Raw genomic sequence first — 12,145 nt, forward strand, 5'->3', positions numbered from 1 at the left:
GCCATATCTTTGTCATCCCCCCCTTGTGTCTTCCTCTCCCTTCAGTCTCTCTTTCCACCCCCGCCAGGAGCCTGTGCCACTCACAACCCCGACGTTTCGTACCTCCCTTCACATCCAGCATCCCTTGGGCAGCCATCCCACCGCCCTCTTTCCAAAGCCTCGCATCCATCTGCATTGCCTGCTGTCACTATGGCAACCTCGGCGAGGAATCATAGAATCACAGACTGGTTTGGGTTGGAAGGGACCTTAAAGATCATCTAGTTCCAACCCCCTGCCACAGGCAGGGACACCTTCCACCAGACCAGGTTGCTCCAAGCCCCATCCAACCTGGCCTTGAACACTGCCAGGGAGGGGGCAGCCACAGCTTCTCTGGGCAACCTGGGCCAGGGTCTCACCACTCTCACAGTCAAGAATTTCTTCACAATATCTCATCTCAATCTCCCCTCTCTCAGTTTAAAACCATTCCCCCTCGTCCTGTCACTCCATGCCCTTGGAAAAAGCCCCTCTCCAGCTTTCCTGTAGCCCCTTCAGGTACTGGCAGGTGCTAGAAGGTCTCCCCGGAGCCTCTTCTTCTCCAGGCTGAACAGTCCCAGCTCTCTCAGCCTGTCTCCAGAGCAGAGGGGCTCCAGCCCTCTGAGCATCTTCATGGCCTCCTCTGGACTCACTCCAACAGCTCCGTGTCCTTCTTGTGTTGGGGCCCCAGAGCTGGACGCAGCACTGCAGGGGGGGTCTCCCGAGAGCGGAGCAGAGGGGCAGAATCCCCTCCCTCGCCCTGCTGGCCACACTGCTGGGGATGCAGCCCAGGACACCGGTGGCTTTCTGGGCTGCCAGCGCACGTTGCTGGCTCATGGTGAGCTTCTCGTCACCCATCACCCCCAAGTCCTTCTCCTCAGGGCTGCTCCCCATCCATTCTCCGCCCAGCCTGGATTTGTGCTTGGGATTGCCCCGACCCACGTGCAGGACCTTGCCCTTGGCCTTGTTGAACTCCATGCGGTTCGCACAGGCCCAGCTCTCCAGCCTGTCCAGGTCCCTCTGGATGGATGCTCTGTGGGATGAGGATGTGCTGTGGGATGTGGTCACCACCGCGGCCTTCTGCTTGGGGACAGACAATTCAATTAGAACTGAAGCGGCCTGCGAAGGGCAGGTGGGGGTTACGATTTTCCTCCTAATGGCAATTTAATTGCTGCCGAAGCCCTTCTGGAAATGCTTGTGAACAACGCGCTTTTCCCCCGGGGTGGTGCCGTTTCCATTATCCTTTCAGAGGGAACAGATGGTGCCCTCGGCAGCGTTAAAGTCTGCCTCAGGGGCTGAAGGAGGGGCACAGCCCAGGAGGGTTTTAGCTTTTCTTCTTATGTATCACCCAGGGGGCCGAAAGCGCCTGTTTAGTGAGGCTGTAAGAGATCAAAAGGAGGGAGCCTCCATCCAGCCCCCTCCGCCTCCCCCTACTCAGGCCTCCTGAAGGCCAAGCGCTATGTGACACTGAGCGGCTGCCCGCCCGTGGGGCCGGTACCACCACCCCGGGCCGGGAGAAAGACGGAGCCGGGGCCTCTGAGGGGCGAGACATGGCTACCGGGGAGGGCGTGCGGCGGGAGAAGCCGAACCCCCCGCATCGGCGCCGGCTGACTGGGGGCAAAGCCGGGCGCCCTCCGGCCCCCCTCCCCGCCCTGAGGCGAATGCGCCGCGCCGCGAGGGCTGCCGGGAGTTGTAGTTTCTCCCCGCCCGCCAGCCCCGCCCCTCTGCGGCCCGCGGCGGAGGCCGGACTACATTTCCCGTCAGGCATTGCGACGCTCCCCCCCGCCCCTCCGAGTGGAGCGGGCGAGCTGGGATTGGGCGGGCGGCGGCGCGGGGGCGGGGCCGCGGTTGTTGTCGAGCGGCGGCGGCGGCGGGCGGTGCCTGGGCGGGGCCGGGCGCGCGCCGCTCCCGCTGCCGGCTGAGGCGGCGATCGCCGTTACTCGCCGTCGGGAGCCTGGAGCTGCGGTAAATAGCGGGGAGCCCCCTCTCCCATCCCCCCCCCGCCTACACCCGGGCGTTGGGGCACCGGCCCGCCGCCTCTCGCTCTCCCCCTCCCTCAGGCGATGCGCGGTGCCGCGACGGGCGTCGCGAAGTGAAGCAGCGACGGGAAGAAGCGGAGCCGCCTCTGTCGTCGTCGTCCCTCCACCCGCGACCCCCCCAGTCGGCGACATGGGCGAGTGCGGAGCTCCTGGGGACGTGAACTCCAACGTGCTCGTCGCCCGCAGCACCGGCGATGCGCAGCTGGACAAGGCGGTGTGGCAGTGGCTGAGCTGGGACAAGGTGGGTGTGTGGCGGGGGGTGGCAGCGGGACCCCCTTCCTCGTTCCCCGGTGGGGACTTCTCCGCCCTCCCGGGGTCGTTTTGTCGTTGATCCCATCGCTTGTGCCATCTCCTTCCCATCCCGCCTGGTGCTGAGGGTGGGGTTCGGCCCCATCGCCCTCCCCGGGGCCCTCAGCCGGCCCTCAGCAGGGCCCTGAGATCGGGGGTGGCGGGTGCCCTTCGAAAAACAGCTAAAAAAGGCTGATGTGGCTGAAAAATTAATTAGTGGGAAAAGGTGAGGGGGCTGCACCTGAGGAGGGGATGGCATGATGTCATCTTGCTGGCACATGGAGTACGGCACCTGCTTCACGTTGGTACCGCCGCTTCGTTAAGATGGGAGTGTGTGTGTTGTGAACCCGGGTTTAAGGAAGGATTAATTAATGGCAATGAGTCGAGTGGCATAATTTTGTATTTTTTGTAGCGTCCTGAATTTAAAACCCTCCCCAGGAAAGAAAAAAAGACTCCAGAGGTCTAAGCTCTACCACGATCCTTTCCTTTTCAGCTCCAACAGGGCATCAAGAGGGCTGTAGGCTTGGTTTGCTCTGATTAAACCATCCAAAGTGAATTTGGGGCTGTAATAATAATGTGGTATTGGAGGTTATTTTGCTTAACTCGTTGTTGAAAGGGTTCCTTTTCTTTTTAGCTGGTTTGTCCAAGCATCATGGCCTGTGCTTTAAAAAATACCTTGGAGATGGGGGAGGGTAGACTATCTGTGCACCAGTGGCTTAGGGTTCTGTCTGTGGCTTCTTTTTTTATCCTTTTTACTTTAATGAAAGTGATTCTTGGTGTATTTATACCATTTCCTTTTTAGTTTCATTCTGTCAAGATCAAAGCAGGAGGGCTACGACTAAATTCAGCGTGATGGCCCTTAGATGAGCTTTCTGCTGCTTGAGAGGAAAGAGCATCTTCCCATTTTTGCAGGAATTAAAGCTTGCCACCTGCACGTTCTGCCCCCGGAGCTGCTGCTGTTGTGAAAATATCTGGGAGTAGTGGCACGGGGGAGGGAAGGAGTGGAAAAGGGGAAATAGCATTCCTGATAATCCACTTGATAACCCAGACTGAACTCTAGTAAATAGGGTTTTTTTTGCTATATCTTCTGGTTAGTGTATTGAAAGATTTTATTAAAAACAGATTAATACATGTTTATCCTAAAAATGTATGAAGCAGGAGAACATGGACTTTTTAATGTTAAGGTTACTGGGGAAAAATATTTTCATTAAAACCAGCAATAGTGAAATATTGTTTTTCTAGCTCCTTCTAAGGCCAAAATTAAGCGATAAAATACAAACTGAAGAGTCAGTTTGATTGTTTCTGTGTAACCTCGCTTCCTCAGGTGATAATCGTGACCTTTCCTACAAGGCTGCTTGAACTTATTGGAGGGATTTCAAAGAGAGTTCCTGTGAATTTTGACAACTCAAAATTGCCTGGAGAAAGGAGGACTCTGCTCTTGCAGGAGAGGGGCTGGGGGCATGGGCGCTTCAGAAGCACTTGCAGTCCCTCTGTAGAGGATGTAAATGAAAGAGTTGAAGGTGTTGTGGGATGGGAAGGCGAGGAGAAACCAGCAAGTACGGCACGAGGAAGGATTATCTGTCTGATGCCCTCGTATTTCACCACAAACCTAAGAAATGAGGTCTCTGGAGGTGTGCTGCTTATCAAAGAGCTTGACAGGGAGCTGCCTCTGTGTCACCCCTTCCCCACTCCCAGCTTCCTTGACCAGAGGGACTTCAGCTGCCTCTGATGAAGGAAAAAATCTATGCACTCCATTCACAGCTGTATTTAGCTGTGGGGAGCTTTTGTCCTCTAACTTAATTGAAAATTACTTGCTGTAATTAATTCTTAGAGCTGTGCTCTTCATCCTTTTTGATGTGGGTATATGTGCTAACCTCTTCTAAAACTGGAGCTGATGACTGGCAGGGTGGAGGAAACCTGACCAGATGATGAGCTTTCTGCTTTCCTCCTCTCATACATCTTCATTAATGCTTGTACCAACTGGCTTAAAGGAAGATCATTAACGAAATCTCCCCCCTTTCCCATTCTCTCTCCTTAATTGCTGCGTGTTTACATTTTTCTTTGAGACAGGCTTGGAGGCACAAGGCACCCGCCTTTTGTTAGGTCCTCATTGGTAAACTATGTGAACAATTAGTCGTTGTTCTATAGTTTCTCCCTTTAATTCCTCTTCATCCACTCTCTAACTTTCCTATTGTACTTCCACATCTGCCTGGAGTCTCTTAACGGGGGCTGGCTTGTGTAGAAAGCCGTGTCAGAGCAGTTGTCTCTGAGGAAACCACATCTCTCTAGAGCAAATGTTAGAACTTTGGACTTTGGTTGTAGTAATGATTTTATGTGCTTGTCTTAGGTGGCTTTATAGAGGGGCAAGAATGTTCTACACACAGAGTAGCGTGAAGATGCGGTGTGCTCAGTAGCTGAGCGTTTGTTGTGTGTAGCAGCAGAGGAGGTTTCGGTGTAAGTCTGAAGGTCAGATCCTGGCTCAGCAGATGGTGGGAGAGAACACTGTGATGAAGATCCTGATCTACTTAATCAAAAGCCTGGTCCCAAAGAAGGACTCGCAGCTTTGCCTACAAGTCAGAGTAAATAATGAGTACCCTCTTGCTTTCCCTCGGTAAGTCCTCGCTGTGTGAAAATGAAGCCTGAGCTCAAGCTGTTGGCTGCTGGTTTATTAATCAGCTTGGCAGGATCGCTGACAAGGCTCCTGTTCCCTGGTCGTGCTCAGGGCAGCTTCAGTAAAGCTATGGAGAAGGGGAGAGGGGCTTTTTACAAGGGCATGGAGTGACAGGACGAGGGGAATGGTTTTAAACTGAAAGAGGGGAGATTGAGATGAGATCTTAGGAAGAAATTCTTGCCTGTGAGGGTGGTGAGACCCTGGCCCAGGTTGCCCAGAGAAGCTGTGGCTGCCCCCTCCCTGGCAGTGTTCAAGGCCAGGTTGGATGGGGCTTGGAGCAACCTGGTCTGGTGGAAGGTGTCCCTGCCTGTGGCAGTGGAGCTGGAGCTAGATGGTCTTTAAGGTCCCTTCCAACCCAAACCAGTCTGTGATTCTATTCTACGAAGAGTTTGTACACAGATTGTTTCTGGGCTGTGGTGGTTGTGGTGGAGCGTACCTGGGAGAAGGGGATGTTTGGTGGTTAGTACAAAGGCGCTGTTAGAACATCACATGGGGGGAAAAACTTGATTTAGTTCTGCAGGAGCTGTTTGTGCAGACCCCATTCACTGTACTTTTGTTTTATTTTACTAATTCATGGACTTGTCAGTGCACGACCGTGGCATGGATGGCTTCCTAATTGCTAACAAGGTGGCTTGGTTGGTTTTAGGGTTTTTTTGAAGTGTCTCTCAGTGTTCTTTTATTTTTTGTGACTTTTAACATGTGTTTCAAGAGGAAATGGACTTAGTAGTTACAGACCAATAACCTACTCCTGTCATTCAACTTGCAATATTTTTTCTTATTAAGACTTTTAAGTGAATTTTTAAGAATATAAATGGGAAAATAAAGTCTAGGAATTGGCCACTAGTGAGAAGTTCTTCAAAATTACATGTATGTGTCACAAGCTCTAACATTAAACCATGGAAGATAAAATTGTGAATTATTGAAATAGTTGATTCTGGGGCACAAAACCCATCTTGGTACAACCACAGAATCAATGAGGTTGAAGAGCCCTCTGGGACCATTGAGTCCAACCATTGCCCTGACACCACCATGGCAACTAGACCAGGGCACTAAGTGCCATGTCCAGGCTTTTCTTAAACCCCTCCAGAGATGGTGACTCCACCACCTCCCTGGGCAGCCCCTTCCAATGGCTGATGACCCTTGCTGAGAAGAAATGCTTCCTAATGTCCAACCTGACCCTCCCGTGGTGAAGCTTGAGGCTGTGTCCTCTTGTCCTAGTGAGAGAATTGCAGAAAGAAGGTAGTCTCACCCTTCCTCGTTGCTATACTTGCCCCTCACTACCTGCCAGAGCTGGCACAATATTCATGTGGTTGTTCAGGGAATGGATCGAGGCTGGTGGGGGAAAGGGAGTGGATTTTTTGTTTGTCATCCTTGCTGCAGCTGCATTGATTGAGGGTGACCAAGCTGGTGAAGGGTCTGGAGGGCCTGACCTATGAGGAACGGCTGAGGGAGCTGGGGATGTTTAGCCTGGAGAAGAGGAGGCTCAGAGGTGACCTTAGTGCAGTCTACAACTACCTGAAGGGAGGTTGTAGTGGAGTGGGAGTTGGCCTCTTCTTCCAGGCAACCAGCGATAGGACAAGAGGACACAGCCTCAAGCTTCACCAGGGGAGGTTCAGGTTGGCCATTAGGAAGCATTTCTTCTCAGCAAGGGTCATTAGCCATTGGAAGGGGCTGCCCAGGGAGGTGGTGGAGTCACCATCTCTGGAGGTGTTTAAGAAAAGCCTGGACATGGCACTTAGTGCCCTGGTCTAGTTGCCATGGTGGTGTCAGGGCAATGGTTGGACTCGATGATCTCAGAGGGCTCTTCCAACCTCATTGATTCTGTGATTCTGTAAATATAAGGAAACAAGGACAACAAGGGACAGCCCCAAAAGGTTACCAAAAAAACCAGCACAAACTGGAGGAGCCAGTCAACGGGTTCATGAATCAGAAACTTTATTTTGAGGAACTTTATGTTCTTAAGGTGGGTGGTGGGGAGGTTACTCTGTTCATGGCTGTGGGGATTCTCCAGCTGCTGGAGGGGTGTGGAGGTGGAGGGGTACGGAGGTGGTAGGTGGTGCAGAGATCCTTTTGTCCTCAGTTGTGGGGAGCTTCCAGCTGCCTGTAGGTCCATGATGCAGTACAGACTGGGGCTGTGTGTGTTTTCTTGTCCTTAGGTCAGTGTCCTTGTAGAAGGGTGCAGTGCTCTCCTTAGCGGAGGCTCTGGTCTGGTTGTGTCTGGGGCTGCACCTGTTGGAGGGGAGGATCAACAACAAAACCAGTCACCTTCCATCATCTCAGACCTCCCCTGCCTGCCTGGGGCTCTCCCAGCCTCCTGCCAAAGCTGTCCATCCCATGTCTCCCAGATAGCCAGGAGACACCCCTCCTGGGCTACCCATGCCACCCACCTCTCCGTGACATGGGCCACCACCAGTGTTCTGGCCACTGCATCACTAGCGATGGTGCCAGGAGCTCATGTGGGGTCCAGCCCACAGCTCTCCAGGGTAAAAGGATGGGGAGCTCCCGCTGCCCATGGCTGTGGGGAGCTTCCAGCTCCCTGTGTGACTGTGGTGGGATCCAGGCAGGATCCCAATCTCTGGAGAGAGAGGACAGGAGCGTGCTGCGGTCTGGTCCCATCCCTGTCTGGGTGTCCAGCTGTGATGCACAGGAGAAGGAACAAAGGAGGAACAGCCGCCCTGTCTGGTCCAGCCCTTGGTGTGCCCACCTGGGGCTGGCTTGTCACCAACTCCTGGGCCACCACCAATGTTCTGCCTGGTGTGATATCACCAGGACTGGTGCATCACGGTGGCATGGACCATTCAAGCAAGAAGAAACAAACATTAATAAAGTAATGACTGATAATGCTGGGGAGGGAAAATAGCTGTAGCAACAATTTAAAGAACAGCAGCTCAGCAAAGGTCCTACCTCCTGCCAGTTTCAAAGACTTGTGCTCCTGAGATGTGTGGGTTTGAAGGCTAAATTCTGGAAAAAAAATCCTTGTCAAGTTTGACTGGAGGTAATATTTCACACGTTTGAGATTAAAGACATGTCCGGCTCCAAACCCTGCATCCATGAGTTGCTGATGGTCCTGAGGAGATCTCAGTGTGAACTGCAGGACTTGCATCTTTCTCTCCCTGACATGAACCAGAGATGTTGCCAGGGCCTGTCCTGTGCTACACGCTTTGGTTAGACACTGGAGAAAAAAAATCCATAAATTAGCTTCCGTCTCGTTGGTTCACTGCAAATGTATTACAGCCTCTTTAAGTGCCAGGACCAGAGGCTGTGGGCACAAACTGAAACACAGGAGGATCCCTCTGAACACCAGGAAACACTTTTATTACTGTGGGGATGACTGAGCCCTGGTACAGATTGCCCAGGGAGGTGGTGGAGTCTCCATCCTTGCAGATCCTCAGCAGCGGTCTGGAAGGGTATGACCCTCAGCAGCACCCTGTGAAGGGTCTGGAGGGTCTGACCTACGAGGAACGGCTGAGGGAGCTGGGGGTGTTTAGCCTGGAGAAGAGGAGGCTCCGAGGTGACCTTAGTGCAGTCTACAACTACCTGAAGGGAGGGTGTAGCAGAGTGGGAGTCGGCCTCTTCTCCCAGGCAACTAGCTATAGGACAAGAGGACACAGCCTCAAGCTTGGCCAGGGGAGGTTGAGGTTGGACATTAGGAAGCATTTCTTCTCAGCAAGGGTCATTAGCCATTGGAAGGGGCTGCCCAGGGAGGTGGTGGAGTCACCATCTCTGGAGGGGTTTAAGAAAAGACTGGACATGGCACTTAGTGCCCTGGTCTAGTTGCCATGGTGGTGTCAGGGCAATGGTTGGACTCGATGATCCCAGAGGCTCTTCCAACCTGATTGACTCTGTGACAGAGTCCTGGGCAACTGGCTGTCAGTGTCCCTGCTTGAGCAGGGGGCTTGGAAAAGATGACCTGTGGAGGTCCTGTTCTGTGAAACAAAAATCTGCTTTAACTTGTTTATATAAACTGTACAAAATCTTTCACAAAAAATAGAAGTAGTGAAATGAATGCCAACAGAAAGATGTTCTCTTGTTTCCTGGGTGCAATCTTACCACAACCCTCAGGAAGAGCAGAGAACCAAGTAGTGACAGGACGAGGGGGAACGGTTTTAAACTGAAAGAGGGGAGATTGAGATGAGATCTTAGGAAGAAATTCTTTGCTGTGAGGGTGGTGAGACCCTGGCCCAGGTTGCCCAGAGAAGCTGTGGCTGCCCCCTCCCTGGCAGTGTTCAAGGCCAGGTTGGATGGGGCTTGGAGCAACCTGGTCTGGTGGAAGGTGTCCCTGCCCGTGGCAGGGGGTTGGAACTAGATGATCTTTAACCATTAACCAACTCAAACCATTCTATGATTCCTGTGTTGGTGGGTTGTGTGATGTATGGGGGAGGTATGGGGCCTTTGGGGACAGAATTGGAGGACTGTTTTTGGTGCATGGAGCAAAACTATTCCTCAGCTCACTCCAGACAGGCAGAGTGGGTGTAGACTGTGCCTAAAATGTTCTTTCCTCTTGACTTCCTACACTCTTATGGGCTCCCTACCAGAAAAAGCCAACTGTTACGGAGGTGTCGTGGCTCATTGAGGGATCAGGATTTGGCAACAAAACAGAACAAGACAAACTCTCAGTGGGTTGACAGAGACAAGGGATGTTACGTAGGGAACAGTCTACCTCTCAAGTACGGTACCTACAGCCATATGTAGAGGCTGTGCTTTGCTCTACCATCACCTTTCCCTCTCCCACTGCAGTAACTAGCCTGAGTAACTGCTTGCCTGCAGTTACCCAACCGATTTTCACATCAAAATGTTGGTGTGGTTGCTGACTAGGAAACAACCATTTCTTGCTTAACAAGAGGAAATGAGAACCTACAATTTCTTAAAGGAATTGTGAATGAGAACTTGATGCAAGTGCCATTGCTGGTCTTAAGTTGTGTATATGAGGAGGCTCAGAGGTGACCTTAGTGCAGTCTACAACTACCTGATTGGAGGTTGTAGCAGAGTGGGAGTCGGCCCCTTCTCCCAGGCAACCAGCGCTAGGACAAGAGGACACAGCCTCAGGCTTCGCCAGGGGAGGTTCAGGTTGGCCATTAGGAAGCATTTCTTCTCAGCAAGGGTCATGAGCCATTGGAAGGGGCTGCCCAGGGAGGTGGTGGAGTCACCATCTGTGGAGGGGTTTAAGAAAAGCCTGGACATGGCACTTAGTGCCCTGGTCTAGTTGCCATGGTGGTGCGAGGGCAATGGTTGGACTTGATGGTCCCAGTGGGCTCTTCCAACCTCATTGATTCTGTGATTAGCTATGCCCCGGCCAATGCTTTTGTCTTCATTAGGAGTTCCTACAAACAGATGCTCTGATAGGTTTGGATAGTAGGAACTGAACCTGATTTAATTTGGGAGAAAGCTTAAAACAGTCGGTCGTTAAAAACCAAAGGCTGGCGCTGGCAGAGCTTGATGCACTTAATTTGTGGCTGTCAAATTTGCTGAGTTCTAAGTGAATTTGAGACCTTTTCTCCCCCTTCTTCCAGGCTGCAGATGCAAAGGGTGTCTGGAAAGCAAAAAATGATTGCTTGTAATCTGCCAGTAATTTTGACAGGTTATTAGCTTTGAAACCTAACTCTGGCACTAAGTACACACTGTTAATGTGATTGGGAGTGAAAGAACCAGTAAGTGATACTCTGCTAATGCCCTTGTACTTTAATTCTCCAGTTGTTTCAGGTTATGTATCCTGATGAGCTACAAAAAAAGGGTAATTCTGTGTCAGTAGGCAACTGTGCAGTACGTGGAACACCGAAGGTGAAGCTGCATAACATGGAATTCAGCAGAGAATAAATATTTTTTTTAACAAAACCTCAAGGCTTTCTTAAGCATGTTGATGTTGCAGAGCCTCAACTGCAGGTTAAGTACAGGTTGGGGGCTGATCTACTGGAGAGCAGCTGTGCAGAGAAGGACCTGGATGTTCTGATAGACACCAAGTTCCTCATGAGCCAACAATGTGCCCTTGGGGCCAGGAAGGCCAATGGTGTCCTGGGGTGCATGAGGAAGAGTGTGGGCAGCAGGTCGAGGGAGGTTCTCCTCCCCCTCTACACTGCCCTGGTGAGGCCACAGCTGGAGTAACTGTGTGCAGTTCTGGGCCCCCCAGTTCAAGAAAGACCAGGAGCTACTGGAGAGAGTCCAGCGGAGGGTACGGAGATGGTCAGAGGGCTGGAGCATCTCTGCTGCGAGGAGAGGCTGAGGGAGCTGGGGCTGTTCAGCTGGAGAAGAGCAGACTGAGGGGGGATCTTATCAACGCTTACAGATACCTTAGGGGGGGTGTCAAGGGGATGGAGCCAGACTCTTCTCAGTGGTGCCCAGTGACAGGACAAGGGGCAACGGGCACAAACTGAAACATGGGAAGTTCCATCTGAATATGAGGAGGAACTTCTTTGGTGTGAGGGTGGCAGAGCCCTGGCACAGGCTGCCCAGGGAGGGGGGAGTCTCCTTCTCTGGAGATACTCAAAACCCACCTGGATGTGACCCTGTGCAACGTGCTCTGGGTGACCCTGCTTGGGCAGGGGGTTGGACTGGATGATCTCCAGAGGGCCCTTCCAACCCTTAACCACTCCGTGATTCTGTGTGCTACACTGGACTGCTGCAGGAGATGACCCCACAGTTCTGTCCTATATCTGATTCTGCCAGTACATTTTTATACACAGCTGTTTAAACTATATCTCACACCCCCAACAGGCTCATCTCCTTCTCTCTTATTAAAAACCATTATAACCACTTCAAAATTTAACTCCACAGGACCACTAATACACATTATGTAAAGTTCCTGACTGAGAACTAAAGTCAGAAACAGCACAGGTAACAGAACCACAGAATCACAGAATCAACCAGGTTGGAAGAGCCCTCTGGGATCATCGAGTCCAACCATTGCCCTGACACCACCATGGCAACTAGAAACGTTTCTTGTTTCCATTTCTTTGTGACAATGAATCAACACTGAGGGGGAGGTTCTGATAGTCTAATTCTTTCCTCCTAGCTTGTCAGTAATGCAAAACCCTGCTCTGTGTGAGAGTGAGAGGACTCCCTGGATGTGCTGGGTAGAGTCTACTTGAAATGGGATAGGAAAACATTGCCTGACCTCTGGTTGCTCTTCACTTCCCACGTA

The 12,145-nt window shown here is 51.9% G+C and overlaps 1 protein-coding gene across 1 annotated transcript in view; it reads left to right on the top strand.

Annotated features, from left to right (window-relative positions):
• The first annotated feature begins 1,897 nt into the window (after positions 1-1,897).
• Positions 1,898-12,145, top strand: part of PGM2L1 (phosphoglucomutase 2 like 1) — a 47,835-nt gene continuing 37,587 nt past the window's right edge. Inside the window, exons 1-2 of the mRNA XM_068419010.1 lie at positions 1,898-1,977; positions 2,073-2,292. Of these exons, the coding sequence (XP_068275111.1) occupies positions 2,182-2,292 (111 nt within the window). The 5' untranslated portion in view covers positions 1,898-1,977; positions 2,073-2,181. The remainder of the gene's footprint in view (positions 1,978-2,072; positions 2,293-12,145) is intronic.

This window comes from Nyctibius grandis, chromosome 2 (genome assembly GCF_013368605.1).
Source record: "Nyctibius grandis isolate bNycGra1 chromosome 2, bNycGra1.pri, whole genome shotgun sequence".
NCBI lineage: Eukaryota > Metazoa > Chordata > Aves > Nyctibiiformes > Nyctibiidae > Nyctibius > Nyctibius grandis.